General features: G+C 40.4%; 2 protein-coding genes across 8 annotated transcripts in view; one reads left to right on the top strand and one right to left on the bottom strand.

Moving 5' to 3' along the window:
- Positions 1 to 2232: 2232 nt before the first annotated feature.
- ndufa8 (NADH:ubiquinone oxidoreductase subunit A8) lies at positions 2233 to 21239 on the bottom strand. The gene is made up of 4 exons (XM_022247687.2): positions 21013 to 21239; positions 15972 to 16141; positions 8202 to 8286; positions 2233 to 3478 (listed from the first exon to the last, which is right to left on the bottom strand). The coding sequence occupies exons 1-4, from the start codon at positions 21133 to 21135 to the stop codon at positions 3341 to 3343; spliced, it is 516 nt and encodes a 171-aa protein (XP_022103379.1). The 5' UTR covers positions 21136 to 21239; the 3' UTR covers positions 2233 to 3340.
- A 430-nt stretch (positions 21240 to 21669) lies between these two features.
- The window catches only part of LOC110986061 (phosphatidylethanolamine N-methyltransferase-like), an 84142-nt gene continuing 80290 nt past the window's right edge, over positions 21670 to 25521 (top strand). For 3 of the 7 annotated variants that reach the window (XR_015426210.1, XR_015426211.1, XM_022247665.2), the window contains exon 1: positions 21670 to 21806. The gene's annotated coding sequence lies outside the window, so the exon portion shown is untranslated. Of the gene's footprint in view, positions 21945 to 22056; positions 22283 to 25521 lie in introns of all 7 variants that reach the window. The other 4 variants (XM_022247667.2, XM_022247666.2, XM_087140272.1 and 1 more) reach the window with 4 other exon arrangements.

The following is a 25521-nucleotide window of genomic DNA, read 5'->3' as shown; positions in this document are numbered from 1 at the left end:
GTTCTATGGGTATAAATTATGTAGATAAGCAAAGAAAACTTCATAAATTACTTGAAGATGGAGGTAATTTTTTTTGGGGGGGAGGGGTGTCCAGGGGACCCCAGTACGACTGCATTGGGGGTTAGACAGCAGGGAGAAATCCCTTCCAAGTGCAAAAAGAGACCATGAAGAAAGACTCCACATAGCTGCTTTGACTTTATCTTTATCGAGCAAGGAGTTATTGTGAGAAGACTAGCTAAGTTGGATGAAGTTGTCCTTAGCAACAATCCATAATTCCAGGACATGAAAAAGGATATTGAAGCATTCATGGGAATTGAAAATGAGCCTTGTCCTATGTCCGGAGTGACTGTTTACGTCCCTGTGTGGGAGACCTTCGGCTGTTTTACTGCATGCACAGAGAATTAAAGTCAGGCTGCATGTATGGGAAGGAATAAAAACTTGAAAGTCAAAAAAGGAACGTCCGAAGATAGGAGATCGCTCTGAGAAAATAAGACTCATAATAGTTTTGCCTGACAGAAGCAAAGTGTTAATATTTCTTGTTCAAGGCAGGAACCTCCGTGGACACGAAAAGGTACAGTACCACGATATCCCAGTTTATTATCTGGCTCAATGGCCACAAGCAATGAATGGAGAAATGCGCAGAGCCTTGCCGAGAACACCTCTTTGTTTGATCACTTGGGGTGCAGTCAAAAGAAGTGACCTGTGGTGACAAAAACAAGTGATCATGGAAGGTCCACTTCAGAGGAACTCGTGTCTGGAAGTGTGCAGGGCCTGGCGAGCCATAGTGGAAATAGATGCGCAGAAAAAATACCAAAGAGCCCCTTGGAAAATCCCGGGAATATGGGATAAAAGGAGCATGTAAGAGCCATGTAAGAGCCATGATAGTGTAAGGGCCGGCAACCATTTAGACCCGGTTTGAAAAGGGCGACCCGGTTTGAAAAGGGCCCCCCCGGTAAGCTCGCCCTGTTGCAAAAACCCCTTTCATACCAGCCTGGCTACCAGCCTGGGATGCTTGACTGATTGTTGATCTCAAACTTCACCATCCTGAGGTCTATTGTTTGCAAGTACTGGTACATGTACATGTAATCTATCCCAGAAGGAACCTGCTTGTGGTTTTTAATCCTTCAGCTCTATACAATGTTTACACTAATCCACTTAGACCCCTATTCATCTGTGGAAGCATGGTGGGGAAAGCCTTCCATCAGGGACTTTGAAATGCCGATGTGCAGACAGGCCTGATACTGGCCTGGAGTTGCCTGAATACCGGGCAGGCATTATACAGGGCGGGCTACCGAGGGGCCCTTTTTAAACCGGGTCTAAATGGTAGCGGGCCCTAAGTTTGGTGAATTTGGACACCTGAGGCATGGATGCCGATTCGAATTGCATAATCACCAAGGCGGGGCCAGAGATCGCTGTTGTTTGTTTCATGCCTGGGTGCCCCTGAGATGCACCCAGGCCCTGACGTTGGTAGGCTCAAGCTTGTAGTGGTCGTTGGGGAGCCTGCGGGAGAGGTGCGGACTCATCTGCCATAGGCCTTCGTGAACAGGCACCGTTGGGGGAGGGTCGCACACAGTAGGCTGGTCCTACGTATTCTAGTGTCGTATTCACTGGAATAGCTCTGTGGAATGGTGGGGAGTTGGCCTGGATAGTGTACTTCTCCATTTCACACCTACATGTACATGCCCCCAGTGCAGGAGTCTCGGGGGTCGGCTGGCAGGTTGATGCATAGCATGGTTGATCAAATTAATATAGGAACATGTAGCAAAACTGAAAACTTGAATTTGAAGATGCCAAAATTGATGCTAAGAAAAAGAAAGACGAACATGGTGGCGGCACTACTATGCATCATGGGCCTGGAGGGCGCACTATGGTTGATCAATGTTTTAACAAATAGAAAAAGACGCAAAGAAACTTTGCATATTTAGTTATTGTTTGGGTAGGTTGAGTGCATTGGACTGTAAAATTAGCAAATAAAACTCTAAAAACTCTCAGTATTGGACAATACATGTCTGATCATAATGGTGCTAAGAAAAAGAGGAAAAATGTGGCAGTCACTTCACTGTGCAATATGGGAGTTGAGGGTGTACTACCAGCTAATGGAAAATGTAGGAAATATGCAATGTATTGGTAATCTGGGTAGGTTGAATGCCGTAGACTGTTAAATTTTTAACCACATATACCACTGGTTTCACAAGGCTACAAAATCCAACAGATTGAAATGCTTCGCCAGAGTTGTCATCTTTCTGTACAGTGCGTACAACTCTTATTTAGACAGTACCAACACTGACATGTAAATGTGCCAACTTAATGCCCCCAAAACTAATCATAAATGGATCCTGATATCTTATATAAAGTCAAACTGATTTCTTCTAGACTGGTAGGTTCCTTATGTTTACTGATAAATTACATTTTACACAGAACTTATATTTGTCTTCAATAAAATACATGTACGTACAGAAAGATGTTGCTAGAATGGACTCCCCCAAAAAGCGTTTGGTTTAATAGTCATCTGAGATAAGTTGTAACCAAGGCCATCAATCCATTTTGAAAAGTGGAGGGGACATAGCCCTGATAAGAACAAATGTGAGCGTGAAGTCCTGAGTGATGCAGGGTTGGGGAATAAATGCTCTGTGGTGTGGTCTGAGACAATTTCTGGCTTCTTTAGCCATTTTTGTAACAAATGCTTTTGCAAAATTTGTTTACATTTTCAAGTTATTTTCTTCTTGATTTTATGTGTTAGGGGCCATTGGGTTCATCCTTCCTTTTTCTCCCCTGGATGAAATTCATCAATTTGCTCAAAAACACATTGAAAATGATCCCCTTCCACAGTTGTTGGTTTATCAGTTTGCTGTTGATATTGCTTTGCTCTACCCCTTAGAAAGACCTTTGCTCCCTGCCCTACAGTACCCATATTTGCAAGTACGTGAATGATTCATGGAAATCTGCTGTCTTACAAAGGGTAATGTGATTAAATAACTCACATTTTCAAATTATACTACTCTTTGTATATATACATGTCATGCATGTAGATCTACACTTTGCAGTACTTGTGTGCTGCATGATTCTATTCAACTGTTGTAGAAACATTCCAGAGCTGAAAGGGCTGTCTATGATAGAATATCAAAGTACAAACATGTACTTCATAAGTGGTTGAAGTATCCAAGACTACATCATTCTACTGTATACACACATTTACAACATTAACATTCAAATGGAGATGGTACAGGTATCAAGTCACTTCGAATACCTAGAAACTATTCATGCTACAAATTCTCTGTGATCATAACAATGGGAAAACAACTGTAAAACTGCAAATTCAAACCCATGTATGCATTTTTTTTTACCACCAGAAAAACCATCTGGACCCATGCTTGGGAATTGGGGTGCTGCCTGGTTCAATTTCAGGCACATAGGTTGGTTCTGGCTTGTGCCTGGGTACTAGCTCAGGAAGTGGTCTCTCAGTCTTGACAATTGTCACCTGTTCATTAAAAGAAAAACAATATAAATTTAAATTCAGTAATAAAGCATCTCTCCACTTGCAGTAAATAAAAGCATCCTGCACTGTGACCATAGTCTTGGCTGAATACAGCTTAAAATCTAAGAACATGACTATTTCATTAAAAAGCCCAAACAAACAGCTACCCAACTGACAAAGGAAAAATACTTTCAAAACTACAAAACTGGAGTGAAGATAGGAAAGGAAGGATCTAAACAGTCTTTTAAAATATGGCAAAGTAAAACAAATGTTTATCACCTAAGCTCAATGGCAAAATTACAGTATTTCCCATGCAATCTGTTTGTTATAATGTATATAATTTTTCTTTTGTTCAGTTGTATTTGTACATGTACTACTCTTATTCCATGTCAAATGGTCAAGTCACAATTTGATGGGGACCATGGGGACTTAATGTGCCGTTAGTTGTATAATAGTTTGAAGATAATTTTCACGGAAAGACAAATTGTTGAAATGAAACCAGGAATGTTGTACATCCTTCCTTCTCTAACTTTCTGGCAGGTAAAATGCTAACGGTAAATGAAAAGTATCCGTATTAAGAAACTTTGGGCAATGTGTACATTTAGCTCATTATGTATAAAGGATCCATGAAACAAATTTTTCTTAGAATCAATTTTTGTGTACGTCAGTACTCTTTTTAAATGTATGAAGACTGTTTGACTCAAAAAAAATATTTGAACCGAAAAGTGCACTTTTTAAACACCAGGGTGAGATTGACCAATGACCAAATAGCTGAAAACAGCTGGAAAAAAGGCACAACGAAGCTGAACTGTGAAAATCTTCTATACTTTTGTACACAGCCAGTAAGGAAAAAAAGCTGAAATCCAATTCTATGGTAGCTTTGTTTTCCCCTTAGTTTTTCCCTATTTTCCCCTTATTTTTCACCTGTTTTCTCCGCAGTGTTCACTTGTTTTCTCCTTCGTTTTCACTGTTACTTCCCCTGGTTTATGTCCATTACACCATTTTCACCATAAAATATTGTCCTGTTAGAAAATTGTTTTAACAATCGAATCCAGGCCAACACACATCTACAGTATTTTCTGTTCTGAGTCCTAGTTAAAATAATAAGCCATCTTGAGAATGACCTACTAAGACAGAAAGAGGAATTCAAATGGCACCTATATATAGCTTTTTACAAAAATGAGCCGGATCAAAACGATGACAAGACCATCTTAAGAAATAAGCATGAAAAAGATGGAACAGCTTTCCTATTTATGGCAGAAAAAATGTCAAAAACATCCATGGACAGCCAACAAGGCTTCAATCAATGATTTTAGAAACATTCATTACATATTAATGATACGCAAGTAACCCTGAAACGTCATGTTAAGAGTCAGGATTTAAAGTGTGCTTTGTTTTGTAAGTGCCACGATGGAGGCACGCTCAAAAAGCTATGTTCTCATCCACTCATTGATTATTTCATCCATCAGGCTCGAATGCATGACTTTCTGCATTTTGTCATTAAATGAAACACACCCAGGTCTTGTGTAGGACAATTCCACATCAACTGTGACATGACTACCAAAGTTTCAAATTGATTTTACAAATTGTTTTTTCCACTATTGCTTGTTAGAGGTACACCTAAACTTAATGAATCTATAGGAATATCATTTCTATACATGTAACATCCGTAGCATAAAATGCAACACCCGTAATAGTTTTAATTAACAAACTTGGACTATACAGGTGTACTCTTTTTCTAACTTTCAATTTATGCCTGGATAGAATGGACTTGGACTAACGGCAACATATTTTGCATAAAGAGCAAAAGGAAGCACGTCACAGAGTTTTACTGAAATATACAAAAGTCAAAAAGCCATGCCATGATGCGTAACATTCACTTCTCATGCTTCTGGCTAATTAATCAGTGAAGTTAAAACAAAGTTTCTACATGTATGATCTATATGTTCAACACATGAATATAGGCTACGAGTATAAAAGCAAATTAACTTTTTTTTACCACAAGGTTATTCGTTTTCAATTGAAACTTGGAAGTTGCATACAAACGTAATGTCCATAACGATGGAATTGCCCGGTACTTGATGGTTTTGGACAGAATTGCCAGCAAAACAAGGTCCTTCTCATAGTTTCCCAAATGTCCGCCACGTCTGTGCAATATGTACTGTACATTCACATTGACTTGTGCCTGGACAAAGTTCGTCAACACAATAAGGCTAGAGTTCTAAACTCCCTGTGGTTGCTGCTGAGTAATATGCGAAAGGATTTTTTGGACTTGTTCATACGAATCAATCATCTTCAGAAGCAAGCTACATGTGCATTGTAACTTAAAAAAGTGATGAGGGGAAAGCACCTGGACTGCCTCACCGATCACACGATGTGTGTACAGTGCACATGTAGCAGCAGTACTTTCAGTTGGGCCACATTTGTACCAATATCGGGCATGGCTTGACATACCCAACATGATTGACATGGCTTGGGTTAATATATGTTGGTGACACAGGGATCATATCCATAATTCACTCCGAGATCTTGACATGTCTCACTGTTGTGGCAACGAAATGGGAATTTAACACGCAGAAGACACACACACATGCAGTCGTTCCAGATTTTTCCAAGTTACATGTATATCCAAATTGCTTGAAAAGAAAAGTTATCAAGTTGTCCGATATCACACTTGCAGTCAGTGCTGTTTTTCAAGTTAAAATATAAGCTCCTTGTTGTGCAAATATCATTTTAGTGAAATTTCACATTGAAACAGAACTTACAGGCTCCATTTTATGAAAATTTGCCAGAAGCTGCATGTTTTCTAGCTTCTAGTTTTAGGTTGTGTAAACAAGTACAAACACATTATGTGGTGTGGGGAAGTCGACTGCACACGCTGAATAGATTCGTATGTGATATAATGGGTTTGTCAACTGTGCGGCACGGGGGATAAGATCGGCAGCTCACAGCACAGCCGAAAAAAGTCAAGTCGAATGTTCTCTTTTTAATTCACCAGAATTAAGAAATATGATTAAATTTTCAGAAAGCAAAAAAAAATTTTTCAGCAAGAGGTCAGCTTGATACAGTATGTCTGATGATAGGATTTTTTGGTAGGATTAATTTTTATGCCTGAAGAAGTTTTAACCACTTCATGCCGGGGCATTTTTCAATGTTGATGATGCTGGGCCGGCATGACTATAATTTTTTCCATTTTCAAAATCCTTCAAAAATTCATCATTTCATTTAACGGTCGTTTATAGCCACACCAAGTAATCTTTAGGCACTACTCTAAGTTGACAGGTTGCCTTCATTGACGCTTGAGTATTTCAGCCACATCAGGAGCCTTGTAAACAGAGCCCAGATTGTGCAGTGTTGTATAACTGTCTTTTGTTCACAAACCTGGCTCAGTGCACTCCTGACCTCTTTTCAATAGGGGCCAGATTAGCGTACAGCGGTACTGTGTGGCTCATCGCTGAGGTGGTGGAGCGCCTTTGTCCCCGGTGGTAATTCGCTCGCTCTCAATGCCCCAAGCCCGGGTATACGGTTTCAAAACAACGCTTGATTATCACCACTTTTGAGAGTGAAAAATGCCGGTAATGCACAGCAGCCTGGTCTTTTGTTCGGAGTACGGTCTCTTGTTACAGGGCCCTGTTTCCTTTGTCCGAGTTCGGAGACCCCGGCCACGCATATAAACCATACGGCTCCGATTTCGGAGTCCCCGGCAGGTAGTGGTTAAAGTGATTTGGAACTGGTTAAACTGATCCAGAACTAGAAGTGTCATCATCACTTTCATTGATCTAAAGCATCTAATTTAAAACATTTAGATTCTGAAAATATTTCTGTCGTGTCTCCTTCACACACGGTGGATTACTGATCAATTTTTATTAGAACTTGAGTGCATCATACACTTTTCAAATGGATAAGAAGTTGATGGCATCTAGACAACAGGATCTATGAAACTGACTATTGGTGATCATCAAGTGCATTTGTTATAGATCAATCTTTACAATGAAGGACCTGTAGCAATTTTTATTGTTTGAAATATATGATACAGGTACAAATAAGGTACATGTACAGGTCAGAATTTTAGCCAACACGCTAACATGATCAGTGAACCTGACACGCTGTTCAATACACGCTTTGCGGTTTTTACTGTGTATTGCTGGTTCACAGTACGATAAGCCTGACCCCGGACCTCATTATCTCAGCAGGGCTTGTGACCATAGACTGCAAAGGTGACCGACAACATGTAGTGAACCACTGCACACGCAGAGCCATTGCTCCAGCTTTGTGTATGTGTGTACGTGTACATACATGTACAATGTACACTATATGGCAGTGCACTGAATAAGTGAAATCACGTACATGTACAGTACATGAAAGTGTAATGCCTGGCTGGCAAGATGACCATCACTATCACAGCCATTTTCTTTTTGTTTCGGATTGCGAAAGTTGTTCAGTCGGATTACATCTGGAAAATGTCGAATTTCAGTGATTAACTGGCCAGTAGTCCACCGTATGTGTTTAGCTTTTACAAAACTTTTTCCCAAATGTAAACTTTGAATTTTAAACTTACAGGATCAACTGGAGTGATGACGACGACGCTTTTCTTCCTGGTTCTAATGCTAGATCCGTTTTCAGCAGTTCCCAATTGCGAGACAACTTTTTCACAAATAATGATCCATCTTGACAGGTGGGTCAATCTTTACTGGAAACATGCTTTACATTCCTTTTAATAACTTACCTTGTTGATTTCACCAAGTTCAGGTCGAACCCAGCCAAGATTGTCAAGAACACATTTGTCAAACTCTGCCTGAGTCTTACGACACCTGATTAAATAAAAACAAACAAACAAACAAACAAACACAAGTGAACATTTAAACAGCAGAAGCTTTCCTACCCCTACAAAACTGTTTAAACAATGAGAAAATTAGTACAGTAGTTATTGTAGAAAAAAATACTGTGTTGGAATGTTATATTTCAACCAAGAAGTACTAAGTCAAACTGCCACAGAGGTGCAACTTGGGAGTTAACCTTAACCCTCCTCAATCCTCCAAAATCCTCCAGGTGGTTTTGAGGACTTTGGAGGATTGAGGGTGAATGCCAAAAGTGCATGGCTGATTGTGAAAGATGCCACGAGTGAAGGTTGTGGGGTTAGACCTTGAGTTGTTCTTGTTCAGTCATGCATTAATTCAGCCCAATATTTCTTTTGAATCAACCGCACTGCTCAAGAATGCCATTTGCGCTGCCTGAACATAATGACAGGAATTGTCAGAGAATTTTGAAGGATTGAGGCAATAGGCACACCTCCAAGTAACATTTTCAAGAAATATGGGAGGATTTCGGAGGATTGAGGGAGAATACAATGTTTTCATCCCCCAAATTGGAGGATTCTGGAGGATTGAGGAGGGTTCCTAGCAGAAAGGACCAAGGGGGTTACGGTTAATGACACAAGATAAGTACCAACACAGGGAACAGTACTCTCACCAGGTATACCGAGGCATGGCAGGTCTGCCACACTTGCAGCAAAACTGTGCTCACTCCACCACGCTATGACTTTCTCCACCACACTTAAAATTCCCCTGTCACAGCCTAAGAGTTTAATGCCACGTATTGATGAAGTATACAATGTACATGTAAATAAAGAGTCCAAAAATGAGGACGGTTTGTTTCAGTTATTTCATCTGCTTGTATATATCTTTGCTTAATGTCATGTCATTCCATCCTAGCCTGTACAGTAGTCAGGCACATGGCACTGCACAGTAGCAATGTAGATACATAGTATGCTACTGTATGTGCTAGCTGGAGGCTGTGACTCATTTCGCAATTTGGTTTCATGTGCATGCCGCATGCACAAGCACTTAACTGTGATGCGATTGTGCCAAGTACAGCCATGTCTGAATTACTTTGGCTGCAAGCTTGAAATTACACACCAGCCTATGACAGTGGCTGCAGCCATTTCTCACAACCATGTGTGAGTTGTGGATCAGATGTGATTTAGTACACGTATAGGCTCGTTCACCAAGTACATAAGTGCTGCAAGTGGGTGCCAAGGTTCAGTTCAGGTTTGGTTCGGACATGGTTTGGAAATTTGTGGCCGAACTTCAGTTCGGTTCAGGTTCGGACATGTGCACACATGTACATACATGTACATTGCACGTTGAGACATCAAAGAGCTTGCTACAAATGTGCTATATATAGTACTTCCACGTATAAAATAAGTTAATACAAGCAATAAATCTCATCTCCATCCCCATCCATGAGCAACTTTGATGTGAACATGATTTTTTCTCTAAACTGTTTCCACAAAGTTTGCATAAGAGTTAAATTCCATAGAAAGTTACTGTTGGAGGTTTGTCAGTTTCTGACCGTGGTTTGCTGACCAAAAGCAGTTGTGTTTGAACCACACTTGACTCAATGAAACGATCGCAGGATATGTGAAAAGTGAAAAAACAGCATACTCAAAAGGGAGTTTCCTCATTTGCAGGATGTAAGATCAAATTGGATTTCGAGTGAAGCGTATTTTGGTTATATTTCACAAACAGATTCAACTACCAAACTAAGGCTTTTGATGTATTCACAGAAGAACCTTGGTATCAAGTCAGCATTCTTTCCCAGGACAGCGCCCTAGTGGCCAAAGGAGCGATTTTGCATCAGTCTTTTTCGAACTGTTAGTGGCATTTTGAGATTTCCAAACAAACTAGAGATGTGGTAAAATTACAACTTATTCACATTACGACTTTGATGACATATGATCAAACGAAAGGCAAGTTAGGCCACAGTCGCCAACCAAATCTTGTCACGCATTGGAGCACTGCACTGGCCCGCCTTGCAAAATCACTTTTCCCTCTGGAATAGCTTTCGGTTGAGCAACCAAGTTTTGAGAGGCATATAATCGGAAGCAGAACTATTTTTTGGGCCTAACTGAGCAAGATAGTGACATCTTTGGTTCCACAAACACTCCCACAATGGTCTGCAGGTCTACAACTACAGCCTCCACAGGGCTCCCAAGACGGCCCGGCGGATCCCACAGTTCCGGTGCCAACCTAGGCGAACACTGACACCAAAAATACACATGTGAAACTCACGTAAATGACACTTAGGCTGCCTGTGCAAGGACACATAAATATTTTGAAGGCTACTTTGCGCCAATGCAAATGCATCACATCCTCTGCGAAAACAACATACACACAAAATCCTACCTTGGATGCTTTCTAAGCTATAACTTGCACCGCGACATAACGAACAGTGTGCACCATAACAATGAGGCCACAACTTTCAACAACCTAAACACAACATTACCAATAGATGCCTCCGTGATTGACTGATCGCAGGGTTCAACCTTAACCACTTAGTGCCAGTTCTGATTCACACAGCCGGGCAGCCTCATGTGGGGACCGGACAGACTGCTATGAGTAGCATAGGCTGTAATCCTTCTACTGTGAAGTATAATGGCATGAAATACCGCAGTGCTTTAGGCAAGCCTGGCCGACGAACCGTTGCCCAGCCCGCCCATTTTTTGTCCTTCCTGGCAGGGCTGAGGGCGAACAAAAAAGCCATTATGTAACACCATAATAAACACAACAATGGCATTTTTTTAAAGTGCTGGGCCACGCTTCAATGCTTTCTGACTCTCATTACATGACATGCATTTCTTGGGTGATTTTTTCCTATAAAAGTATGATGAATACGAATGTCAAAATCAAAATCATAAAACACAGCCCGGCAGCCTGTTATTCAAGAGAATTTTTCACCCAGCGTTAGGTGATTAATGCTGGACCGCTAGCCAAATTCAACTAAAAACCGCAGTGGTCTAGCAAAAGGCCTTGTGTAGGTAGTCTGGCAGTCTAGTAAAAGTTCATTGAACTAAGCAGTGAAATACATGTAGTTGCATGTGATACATGCCCTCTAGCTGCTGCTTGTTTTTGAACCAAATAAAATAGAACCTTTTGTAACCAAGACTAGTTCGGTCCCCGACACCAGCCCAGCAGAAGTAATGCTGAAGTCTATGAATGCAGCAGCAGTAAACTGTCTGAAACTTCTGTTCTACAATGCCCATGCGGCGCGATTGCACTCAACTGCGGGCCGCTTACCATACTACCATGTATGGCCAGTCTCGAAAATGCTTGACCTTGCTTCTGTGTACAAGATCTAAATCAGCATGTGCTCTCATGCACTGCATCGTAGAGGTACATGTAAGTTCATGAATATGCATCCCAAACATATGACGTGCCGTGTGTGTATGGTGTGTACATACATTATGTGTGCTATGAATAGGCAATACTGGTTTTTCTGATACTGTAGGTCATTGGTACATGTAGTTGTGACAACAGTGATGTCGCCGTTGTGATTTCATGTTTGGTTCAATCGCTACGGGTACTGGACACAGTCAAGAATGTACATGTACAGCACCGGAACATGTACTATACATGTACACATAAACTGTTCATAATGATATGGATTTTTTTCTGTCTCCTGTAAATAAAACAACCATTTTTAGCAGGTAACCACTTTGTGTGTTAAATTTGCTTGAGCAGAATTATAATCATGAATATTCTGGAGATTCATAAGACATTCATAAGAATGTTGAAATGTGGGGGGAAGATATGGACTAGTGAAAATGCTGGACCTGTCACTGCTGGTCCGGCTGGTAAGTTAGAAAAACACTTTAAGAGCAAACTGTGGACTGTATTAGGAGTACTCCCAAATGATCATAAATGGACAATTCCATTTTGTGTAAGGGGAATACAAAACGTGCCTTGGTGTAACAAAATTTTAACAGCACCGCATTTTTTGGGTACAAATACCAATCAGTTTTAAAAGCAACTATCATTTGTTTCTGTTTGTTTAATCAAACTGATAACATCACAAACAATAAATTACATTTAAGGTAACCAATAATGTAAGGAGTGGGAAACAGTAATTTACACCGCTTGCGTGGATGTGACATTCCACAAAATTGTTTGACTCCAAAGTTATGTTGTAGTCAATGTTTTCGGATCACAGCTGGCGCATGTTAGATTCAGAAATTTCGAAAGTTTGTTTTTCAAGGAATAATTTTGGGCCTTTCCAGAACATAAAACTCATGTACATTGTACATGTAGGAACAAAGTAACTGAAGCTGCATTCTATGTGAGAAAAATAATCTCATAGTTTCATCGAAAAACAAGTCACGCATTTTGTAAAAAAATGGCACTTGACACCCATCGATTTTCAAAACCTTTCAACACATTACATGGTTTATTCAATGTACATGTAGTCAAGCTTGGTCTTGTTTTGAAGCTTTGGTTTGCCCCCTGGAAAAATGGCCTATTCAAACCAATTGATTTTTGAATTGGATTTAATTGGAATGAATTAGGTCCAATTGGTGCTCAATTGGTTTCAGTTGGTGAGTTTTCTCTCCCATTTGTTTTCTCCCATCAATTGGAGATTTCAAATGGAACGCAATTGGTTTCAATTGTCACTTTTTTCTTTGCTGTTTATTTTCCCCAATCAATTGGAATTTCAAATGGGAATCAAATGGTTCCAATTGGTTTACTTTCAGTTTAAACAAGTCAAGTACAAAACCTGGGAGGCTTACAAGATATTGTTAATGAACTTTTTAACCCCTTCATGCCGGGAGACAGCAAGTCGTGCCTGGAGAAAAGTCTTATAACCGGGAGACAGCTGTAGCAGCATACCAAACATGCAACTTTTATTCAATGTACATCTGTAATCACTGGGACCTTTGCATTGAATGGAAATCTGGGGCAACCTGGAGATTTTTTTCATCAGAACACCCCATTGTCTTTGATTGAATACCCTGGGTAATCTCTGTGGAGCGGCACAAAAGGCCGCGGTCAGGGTTTATGCAACGTGTCCTGTGTGGGCCCGGAGCGCGATGAATACAGGCCACTGACATGGTGTGTGCGCCATTGTTTAAGGCCCTGCTGGGCTGGGAGTACGTGGGCAGCACAACAGCACCACGCACTTGGGATATAGACAGGCCATTGTTCAGTGTAATTGGTTGTTTCATCGAAAAGCAGTGTTTTATGTAGTGCTGGGTATTTGCTTGGCTGCTTCCCAGCCCTTCAGTTGCATTACACAATGTCTTCAAGTGATGAGGAAACTTTGACGGCGACTAGTGGTTCAGATTTCACGTCGGAATCAGAACATAGTTCAGAAAATGTAACTAGTGACAGCGATTCTAACGGGCAACCACCGTTATCGAGGCCTGCCAAGAAGGTCAAGACTTCTTTGTCCATTCAATGGATGGCTGATGACAACTTCCCCCACCGACACGGCTTTCAAGGCACAGCGGGTGTTCGAGTGCAAGAACTGGACAAGAATAGCACTCCTTTCAAAATCTTCTAGCAGTTCTTCACCCCAGAGCTGACATTGCACATTGCCAACAAGACCAACCACTATACCACTGAACACCCAAAAAGCCAATCAGAAGCAAGTACAAGTCACATGCAAAGCTGGTTTGACACAACACCAGACGAGATGTCAGTGTTCCTGTCCATGACCACAGTCATGGGACTGATGCCAAAACCCGACTTGAAGTTCTACTGGACGAGACTCAATTCTTGAGAATCCATTTTGTTCTAATACTATGCCACGCAACAGACTTAAGGACTTGTTTTTGTTCTCTATTTATATCACTGTTTTTATGCCCAGTACGTCTCTTAATATTCCTTTTTTTGTCATTTGTAAGTACGATTTTTCTGCTTTTAATGTCTGTATCTTGCCTTGAAGTTTGTATCTCATTTTGATCTCTTCTATATTTCAACAGTCAAACGTTTTATCTTAAATAGTTAATCTCTGCCTTTTATTGATCCACAACCAGATGTGGGGCAGCAGGTCTACAGATCAAAGATGGGCCCATGGCCCATCTGGGAGTATGGTTTTGTTTTGTACTGTACTAATCGTTCTGTGTTATCCTGTCACGTCTACTGTTTTGGCCAAATAAATAATGATAAAAAAGGTCTGAATTTACAGTTCATACCAACTGAACCAATTGATTCTGAGCAAAAAGAATTGGTTGTTGAATTGGTAAGTGAACTGTATCCAATTGGTATGTGAATGAGGTCGTATGGGTAAGTGAATTGGGTCCAATGGGTAAGTGAATTGGGTTTATTGGGTAAGTGAATAGGTATCAATAGGTAAATATATTGGGCATTTTCAGTAGGGATACATTACAGTTGATTTAACAGATGCTTGCCAATAATTTTAAAAGGCAGTTTCAAAGTTGATGTTGCCCTTAAAACACACTTCTTCCCAACCTGATGGACTGACCATAAGCACAACTAGATGTAGTGAGAATTTACATGTACATAGCTTTGTTGTGCAGCAGAAATGACATACATGTACATGTACCTTGCAAGTTCTCAGCTGATTAATAGTGAATTCTCAACACATGCTTTTTATAACCATTATGTGATGCAGGGCCATCATAAGTTTACAGCATATACAGTACATATACATCTATTGGGTGTACTGTGTGCATGTACGTGTGTGCAATCACATGTGCCGAGTGCAAGTGCGGCACAGTGAGTGCACCAAACTTGTTATCCATTCTTTGTTTATAAATGTTTGTTTTCTTATAAAGCTTTCTTGAGTGCATTCCATATGATACCAATGCCATGCCTAGGTTAAAGATTAATCACACTGCTTTGCATAACATGGTTATTTAACAGGGAATTGGTCATTACAGGGAATTACCAATATCATGACTAACGTGGCAACTTCTCTTTGCAGTTACAAAATTTGTCATTTTAGTACTTCAGTTCCACAGCAAGAATGCTCAAGAGTATGTGTTGATGAGGGTGGCAAATAAATCTAGCAATTTGATGTCGCAATAAAGCTCTTGTTCTCCCCAGAATTTCTTGACCTTGCGGCCGTAATGGGGGTTTTACAGCTCAATAACAGGGGAAAAAAAAAATGAATACAGTAAGTTGGATGTCATTCTTAGCAAATGACCACAGCCATCTGCCTAAAATTCATTAGGACCTTACGCCGGTTCAGATTGGGATGATTCAACTTTATCTTAAGATCCAGTGTTAATCATCACTGTCGATGGAAAAGCAGTTCCAAGTCCCTCTTTCCAACCTCTTTTAATTCACAGTTAAGTGCAAGCAAGCACAGCACTCACGCACGCGCGTTTGCCCTGACATAATTACACAGTGGAATAATTACAGAGCCATAGTATGACATCATCAACACAGGCTTTGATTGGATGCTCCCAATGACTTTCATTTTCAGTTTGCTTAATATGGAGGACTTAAACTCGTGCCATTGATGTCAATAGCAAACTTTTTTAGTTTTTGCCTACTAGATTGTTTTAAATACAACTAAATTTCATAAAAATTGAAATTGTGAACTACCAATGTGATTGATCTTTTAAAGCTGAACATGTGAACCAACCTGCTTGGTTTGGTTTCGTTCGAAAGTGAGATGTTTGATGATTTTTGGTTCAGATCGATAGTTCAGCTGCAGCACTAGAAAAAGAGACACGGTTAAGACTTATCTTTACCTTCGAAAGCTTTGCTCACGGTAGTCTAGACAAGTCCAGTAGTCAGTAAAAGATTCATTGCAAGATGCCTGGATCTGCCTGAAAAAGTTGAAGGTGCACTCTGTCACCAGTCGACCCTCCTCAAGACATTTCCTTGGATCTTTCTCTTCTTCCTTGCAAAGCATAAATTCCTGAAAGTAGTAAACAGAAATTCAAAATATTAAGGGTTAACTTCAAATTGCTTATAATTAGATTATGACATACATTGTATACTGAAGTCCCAGCATCAAGGTTTATATTAGTACCAAGTATCATGAATGTCTGTCCACTAACTATTTAAAATTCATTTCATTAGGTTTTGATTTGATTCTGTAAACTCAAGAGGCAATTGAAATTGGACATGTAAGCACCTTCTCCAGCACCCTTTTACTTGTACTTGATCTGAATTGATCTTGTGCAGCTCTCAGTACATACAAAGTACAGGCACTATGGTAGATCAGGATTAATGAAATTAAAATAATAATGTGGGTTTGGTAAACCGGGGCTAACTTGGATTTAAGCATGAAAAACGGCATTTCACAGACTATAACTTTATAAACAATTCAACTGTACATCAATGATCACCGTTCATGATTCATACACCATACAAGTGTACATGGACAAGTCTTAGTTATCATTCTCTATAAACAAAGAAATAAGTTGTTGATCACTTTCATTATGAAGTGTGCAAATGAGTGAATTTCTCAGTACAAGTCATCCAGTGTCAACCAGTACCTGTATTGTCACTTGGAGTTGATTTACAACATGAAACCTCAACAACTGCCAACCCACTAGCCAAAAGCCTTTGAAGTTTTATCATTCCCCTCTCATTGAGTTTGTGGTTTCAGTGTACATACATGTATACAGTAAAATCTCAATAAGTCGAAGCTCAGGGGAATTGACGAAAAGTTAGAGTTATCCGACATTCTAGTTATTGAAAGTTACATGCTTCAGTGCACATGCAACCTTACTGGCTTACGGCAGTTGGCCTACAAGCCGAGTCGAACACAAAGTGGATTTTAGGCTATCCCTACTGTGTAAGTTTTCCTAAACATCATTATTACACGTTTTTATGTGGTACATAAATAAATAAACCAATGAAGTTATGTACCGGTACCTGTGTCTACGTCTTGAGAATTCATTCATTTGCTTTGCTTGATCGGGCTGTTACCACATAATGCACCGTGCGGGCCAGTCAGTCAGGGTTTCCGTGCTGGGTCACGTGATACATGTACAAAGCACTTGAGGGCGTATCATTCATGCCCGATTTAGGCTGCATCCAAAGCTCCTGTTTAGAGCTAGGTCTTGGTATTCACTCCATTGGAAATGCATGGAGACGCGCCGACAATAGATGTAGCTATAGCTCTGGAAGCTTGTTTTGGACACGGTCTTATTTTACGGTTGCGGTTGATGCCCACCCAGTGCTTGTCGACATGACAATGGCAGCCCGTGTGAACATGCTCGGCTCATCAAAAAAAAGTCGTACGCATGACAGTAATGACTCATAATGAAGGAAAGCATTCTTTTATCATTTTTTATTCATCATCAGATAAGCGGCTTTAGTGGTATTGATGTTTCGAGTTACGGATAGTTTACTGTACATAAAGGCCTATTCTTTTGTCCGGAATACAGAAAGACGTCGAGGTAAACAGAGTTTCGACTTAATGGGCTTCGACTTATTGAGATTTTACTGTACATGAAGCTTTTAGAGTCCAACTGGAAGTCAGAGGTAGTTACTGGCATTCCCAGTGAAGGTCACTGCTTGCATGTATCTCTTTTGCTTTTTGATGACGCATACTTAATACCACAATTCACAGAATATCACAATGTCAGTGAATATTGCAGTATTTTTATCACGAATACCATAGTATTAAAAATGCAATACCATCCAAGCCTAATGAAATTGAATGTAGTTGATTGTTGATCATCAGTTACATGTACATGTATAAACCAAACAAGTGCATGATCATGTTGCTTTTAAAGTCTTTACAAGATGAATTTGTGCACTTTGCCAGTTTTTTAATTTATAAACCACAAATTTGCACGGCATAAATTTTTCGTTTATAAATCGCAATGCTCATGAAAAAAGTGTTTAATGATTTTGTAAACCACAAAATAATTTTGAATAAAAATCTGTTGCTCATGTCATTGAGTTTATAATTCTAAGTTTAATAAACAAAATTCACTAAACAGGTGATGATGTCACATCACAAATATAACCAAGGGTTGACATTCTACCTATTCAGTGGATTTCATGTAAATCGGTTTTTCTCTCGTATGAATTAAAAAAATTGTACATTTTGATATCACCGCAGCATCACAAGTACATTTTCAACACTGCCCAAAGATCTACTTGGCCCATCCAAGGTCTTGCAAGAAGAATTTTGAAAATACCATATTTTGGGGAATTGGATTGGGCATATTCTGGAAATAGAGGCCTCCAAAGCTTCAACTTGGAGGAATGCCACATGACTTGCGATAACATCATTATGGATGATGCTCCAAGATACCATGTCTGTATAGGGCCTTTGCTTGTGTGGAGTTTTATTGAAATATGATTTTTGTTTGCAGTCAAAGGTTCTGATGAGAAAAAAATGTGTATAAAGTGAATGGAATTTTGACTAGAAAAGAACTAAAATCTCACACAACTTGCAGAACATGTAACGCAACAAAGAGTTTCTGCACTTAGTATCAAGTTTGAACAAACTCATGGTTGAAGCAGAGCCTCTAAACAGTGTCATATACATGTACTGCTGACTCCATTGTTTCTGTTGTTAATAACGAAAAGAGGATGGACAGCACCCTTGAGGTGATAGCCGACATCCAATCAGTTGAGTACAAAGATCAAAAAACACCTCTCATCCACCCAAAGTCTAGCTCCAATGTCTGACACTGTCACCCTGAAAGAATTGGAGAATGCCATGAAGTTTCTAAAGAATGGAAAGGCACCAGGAAATGATAATGTCCAAGCAGAATCCTCAAGAAGCCGAGTCATGAAGCTCCATGTACATCTTGCAGGGATGCCAGCTTTTAAAAATGAAAAAGTGTAATCTTGTTGCATGATACTGAATTACATGTACCCATTATACATTTCAACAGAAACACATTCAAACCCTTTGAGTTGAAATTTATTGTACTAAAAACTGCCTGCGAAAGGTCTTTTTTTTTATGTTAATGTGCTTCTCGGTGTCATAAGATCCAGCTTTGGGGAACCTGGAATAAAGTTAATTAACAAATTTGAATAATATGGCTGAACGTGCAAGCCTGTCTTTTGTTAAAAACCCTACCACCACTCAATTTTTAAGTCTCCTATTCCTGAAAAAAAGGACAAAATGCATTTTGCCCATTTTTAAAAGTCACTAGTTCACACAGAAAGGAAAGAGTTACTGTTTTGACCCATCTGTTATCTATTAAATTATCGTGTTAAGCACCTCAAGTTCAGAGAAGAAACCAAAGAGGAGATCCTTACCCAGCGCCTTTGGTCTGCAGGGATCACGGTCAATTTCCTGGTGTAAAACTGGCTTCTACACTATTTGCGGAACTGGACAAAAATCTGGTATTTATTTACTTTCCCAAAGAAGACATATGTCCTATGCAGGAAAATACACAACTCATATTTCTGTGTTGCAAATATTGGTAGTTTCCGATAATAATTCGGTTGACGTTTTGAAAAAATTCCCCAGGACCATCATCCCACTGAACGAACGCAACACTGCACGTGATGCACATGCGCACTATCCCCTAAGCGTAGTCGGCCAACAACGGTCGTGGCCGGTTTTTATAAATTGCGGTGGATGTTCGGTACGTAAAATATATTTTTTCCGAAATAAGTTTCATAACCTGTCTAACAGTGCTTTGACCAGAGTCATCAATGATTCCATATTTTTGAAAACAAAGACTATTTTTCGATTTAGCAGAACCAGACAATCAACTGTACCCTGGATGTTGGTCACAATGTCGACCCGTAAACAGGGCCCAACAAATACTCCTCCCTTGTATACAGGGCTATGTCCCGATTCATAGGGATTTCTTTCGAAAAAGTTATCCAGGATATCCGGGTGAATAACTAAACATCCGCTTGATTTTATGAGCTGAAATTGCACCGATATGTTCACTACGGTGTAACTCATCCACTAGGTTGTTAATTGTAGAAAATTCGCCTTTTCCTCATTTGAGAAAAAAAAAGATGCCCTTTTTTGTCGTTTTCCCACTCCGGACAAAGTTTGCCCCACTTGCACAAAAGCGACGGCTGTTTCATCACTTTCGTGTCACGTTACAGAGAGCGAGCCGCATTACCAATAATTTGCTGCAAACAGTGTGTGACTGGACAGGGAACCAGGCAACAGCTGCGACACCAAACAGCTGTAATTTTCTATGAGTACTTAGATCGACAGGTACTCTTGCATATCTTTGAACGAGATACGTACATGTAGGTGCTGAAGTCTGGGTGCAAACTATACAGGCTCTCGTACACGGTACCATTACTTAACCATACAGAGGAATCTGTGTAATTCGTTCGGAGTGGGAAAACTGCAAAAAGGGCAACTTTTTTTCCCCAAACGAGGAAAAGGCAAGTTTCTACAATTAGCAACCTAGTGGACTGTTTACAGCGTAAGTAGTGAACATACCTATGCAATTTCAGCTCATAAAATTAAGCGGATGTTTAGTTATGACCCCGGATGTCACACATAAAGTTTTTGAAAGAAATTAATTAATTGGGACAGGCCCAGTATACGACGGAGGAGTACTCATCGGGCCCTGTCTACGGGTCTAGTCACAATGCAATGACAATGTAGACGACGCCCAACCTGGGCTACAATCCATGCCATAAAAAGGCGCCTTTATGCCTAAGTTTCCAACATGTGTCCAAACAATAAAACACGACTCGGGCGACTTGAAAAGGGGCAACGTGACGGCGGGGCGAAGTGGGGATGGGGCGAAGTGGGGATGAGGCAGCTTTCCATGGTGGCAACGGGGCACCGTAATAAAAAATGAAGCCATCGTAGCTTTCATCTTGGCTTACTTTGTTCGGCTTATCACATTGTCTTGCCAGATGATGAGCACCTGCTCTTAACGCTGATGATGTTAAAGGAAGTACAGGTACACTTAGCTCCTCATCATGAGGCAACTGCATTACTTCAGGCATCTTTGAAACTATGTTGACTTCGCGTACTACTATAGTACATCATCCATGCACATTTACATGTACTGTGGATAGGGAAGACTTGACGTGCTCTGCATGCATATATGCGCGATGTATAACATTTACTACTCAACCTCCTTCCCATGGGAACGATCTTGCCACTCAAACGTTGCAACGTTGGTTCCTACATGTCTTGCGCGATCTCCTTACTATACGCAGCCCGTAGAGTCGAGGTTGGACGCAACCACTCGTACACGGTGGTTTATATTGTCTCTGTTACGCCCAAACTAGAGCATCGGTCCCAACTAGAGTGGTACAAAGTTGGGCCGGCCCAACTACAGCAGAGAGGTTCTGTGTACATGATGTGCTCAGCATGTACCAAAGTCATGTCATTTACAAATGTTATGTCATTGGTCATAGGCTAGATGAACAGATAAAGTGCCACATTTTAGATGAATTGTGTCAAGTGAGAGACACATTAACTTGGATGATGTTGAGACATTTCCCACAGACGTTGGTCAACAATAGTTGGGCCAGCACTACAGTTGGGACTGCTCTAACTATAGTTGGGACTTATGCTGTAGTTGGGGCGTAACATGTCCATTGCAAGCGCAATGGTTGACTCGATGAAGAAAAGAAACCAGCACAGGTTGCTGCAGGGTACCGGGTACACGGTAGGCCTACTGAGACTGGGTGTTCGTTACTTTTAGGACCTGTTCCTATGAAAAGGAAACAAAGCCCACTTTCTCAAACTAACAAACATTTTGTCCTTAAGGAACCATTACTCAATCTGATAGCCCAGTCTAGCTGAGGTAAATTTTGACAATACTTAAGGCTTAAGCAAGAAAACCACAAATTTCTGACTCGAGTTTGGCAAAAGGCAACTCTGCTCAGTCGAATCACGCAATTTTGTTTCTCGTCTAGTTACGTGACTCAGGCATTTTGGATTCATCAGAGTGCTGTGTAAAGGAAGTTCTCCAAGTCCCCTACAGATTCTTTCGAAAAGTATGAAAAGAGGTGTCTGTTTGGGCCAAGAAATTGTGGGATTGTGTAAGTATGGCCCAGGATCATCTCTGTACTGTAGATTCAGGGGGACACCTATGGCCCGGGGGCAAGGCAGACAAAAAATTGTCAGCAGAGCTCGAGAGAGGTGAGGCCTGAGGGATGTCATTTGAAAAATGGGAGATTGTAAATTTGGGGACCCGGTTCCTATAATAAAGGAGAGAGTTACATTTTAACATTTGAATTCACATTGGGAGATGACTGTGACAACTGACATCATGCTCAATAACTGTAGGGTTACTTTCAAAAAAGGGTAGGGTTTTGAGGGAAATTTTGAGGGGAAACTGTGTTTTATCATGACATATGGCATGCATAGTGAATTCGAATTTGCATGGTTAGTTTACCCATGGAGGTAGGAAAAGAGGGTTCACTACCTTTAGCACCCGTGCACCCTGTTCCCATTATAAGGGAACAAATTCTACTTTTTCGAAATAACTTATCAAAACAAGTTGTTGGTGATGTCCTTTTATATCAGAAGGAAAAGAGAACAGGGCTGTCAGTTTTTGAGAGAATTTGTTTGGTAAAATGGCAGCGTACACGTACATGACCACCCAGCAGAGATCTGTGAACGACAAATAAGCGAATGTAGTCTGGTTCCTTGCCCTGGATGGAGATTTGTTTGGCATTCATTACCTTTAGCACCCTGTTCCTATAAAAGAAAACAAAATCCACTTTCTCTAAGTTACATTTTGACCTTAAGGATACCATTACTCAATCCTGACAGACCTACACGTAGTTTACGTAAATTTTGACTTCCAAGTTTTAATGCGATTTGGCAAAAGACAACTGCTCAGTCGAATCAGGTCAGTTTGTTCGTGCATTTTGGATTCATCACAACATACAGTATCTCGATTCAGGTCAAGGAAGCAGACTACATTCGCTAATTTAGCTCCATCACAGCTTTTTGGGATGTACATGTACTTCCCGAACAGTAAGGCACTTCTCCGTAGGCCTTGTCGGGTCCATCTTTTTGATGGTTCTGTATGCCATGGCATTTGAAAAGTACCCAGCAATCATTAAGTGATTGTATCAGAGAAAACCTCCATTTGCGCTTTCTGAAGCAAATCTTCCCAGAGGCTATAGCTAACCTGAGTAGATGTTGGTACATGTACATTGTATATTACCCCAAAATTATTTTTTGAGAAAATATGGACAAACTACAGTGTATATATCGCATTAAAGGTCTCGATGAGACAAATGCAACAAAACAAGAATTACATGTATTTAAATTAAACAATGGGTTATGAAGTTATGGCTTGTAAAAGTACCACTTCTACCACACATTTTGGAAAATTCAGTGTTTCATTATATCAGTAAGTGAAGAAAAACAGCGCAAACTGTATAGAGTAAAATAAAGGTCTTGCTAAGATTATTACAATATTGAAAGAATTACTGGAATCTGAGAATTAAGGGATTTTGTTTTAAATACTTAATTAACGCAGGAGATGTCAGCTGATGTCTCATTTTTGCTTGACTTTGAGTGAAACAATTGAATAGTTTTGGGTTGCTGCATGGGCTTCTGATCCAACACATTCTTCTGACATTTTATTTGCGCCTTGAGCAACTCCAACTTGTTTGAATTGAAAAGGCATTCCATTGCCTTGGTAACTTCATCTTCCTGTTGAAGGAGACCCCAATATATGATGGGCCCTTTTCCGGGTACCTCAGCTCTCTCCATTTTCTCGTTTAGTCTGCCTTGCCTTTTTCTCTTTAATTTTCAGTTGTCTCTTCTTAACTGCCTTAACAACATCCATTACCATCTTCCGAGAATCTATCGGGATCTTTCTCCTCCTCCATGCTCTTAGCATCCAGCCATTCTGCTGTTTTGTTGAGAGGGAACATGACACTCGCTTCTGCTTTTAATGTAGAGATGTGGGGTCATGTTCGTAGCAGCTTTACAGGACAAACACTGTCTCACAATATTTAGTATGCTTGGCTATACCCTTTGACATTCTCCTGACTTCTTCCGAGGCACCTCCATATTTGCTACCTGCCAAATAATCATGATAAAGTTTTTTGACCAGTTTGGCCGTTGCCGGGAGAAGAGACTGTAGGAAGACTTCACAATCTCCATCATACTGACTGGGTTCAGTAAGGACATGGTATAGCACATCTTCTTTAACATTGACATCTAGGAAGGGCCTTGCTTGCCCACCCATAAAAGTGCTCTACATCAGCATCTGCCAAGAAGGTCACCAACTGCAGATATTAGTCAGTCATATCTAAGATATGAATGATATGATATGATAAGATTCAACAGAGGGCCAGTGATAAGTTTGCCTATCAATCCAAATGCTTTGCATCCAGCCAAAAAATGGAACATCCTGAAGGACCCAAGGTGCCCCTCTGTCCTTTTGAAGGAACTCAATCATATGCTTGTGCAAGAGAAACACAACACAAGCATTGCGAAACAGTATATTAACTCTGTTACCTCTATACAGTGTTAGAGGTAAGCTTCTGTACCCATATTTCTTGAGTTCCTCACCTGTCATGCTCTTAAATCTCCCATGACAACTGGTCTTGGCAACACCGCCACAGGCGAGGACATTGCATGCAGTCCGTATCATACGACAAGTTCCTGATTCTGGTGTCTTTTTAAATCTAACATCTTCTACAGGGACTTCTTCCTCTCCCTCAAAGTGAAGGGCTTCCACTTCTTTCGATGCTGTGTTGACCACTTCGGCCATATGTAACAGGCCGTGGAGAGCTCAAAAGAAGTTGTTCAGCCTCTTTAGTGTAGTTCGAAGATCCTCATTACTCTGGCCATCCTTCTGTCATGGCTGGCAATATCTCTGCCCCATACATGTACATGTAAGCCTCCAGCAACTTGTTAAACTTGGCCCCTGTTGCCACACGATCTGACATCATATTTCTTATATGAAACAATAAATTCTGGGACACAAAATGTTATGTGTGGGTTTGAAGTAGACCCTCGCTATATTCCAAAGTATCTCCTTGAACACATCCAGCGTGTGTTTTGCTGTTTTTGTTGCAAGATCCCTTAGCCTTACCAAGAAAGGTTGTCTCTTGTCATCTTCAATGGTGAAAGCGCTATATTTACTTCCATATTTTGATGTTTCATCTGTCGCTAAAGTGGTAGACTCTTTTGATGGCAACTCTTCTGCAACAGGCTTTTGGGCTATGACAAGTCATTGTATGTTTATGCTGCAGACTGTTGTTTGACTTGGAAGTCAGTTAGTAGTCTTTCCAGCCAGTTGTATTACTTCAGAGATAACGCTAACCACTCAATTTGTTGCTATATTTTCAGAAAGTAATGCATGCACACATCTTTGGGTTTCGGGTGTAAATTCCCTTTCCTCTTCATTA

The sequence above is a fragment of the Acanthaster planci genome, linkage group LG08, assembly GCF_054643075.1.
Source record: "Acanthaster planci isolate LZ-2023a linkage group LG08, COTS_SCS, whole genome shotgun sequence".
Lineage (NCBI taxonomy): Eukaryota > Metazoa > Echinodermata > Asteroidea > Valvatida > Acanthasteridae > Acanthaster > Acanthaster planci.
The sequence above is the reverse complement of the archived record's forward strand: the minus strand, read 5'-3'. Positions and strand labels throughout refer to the sequence as shown.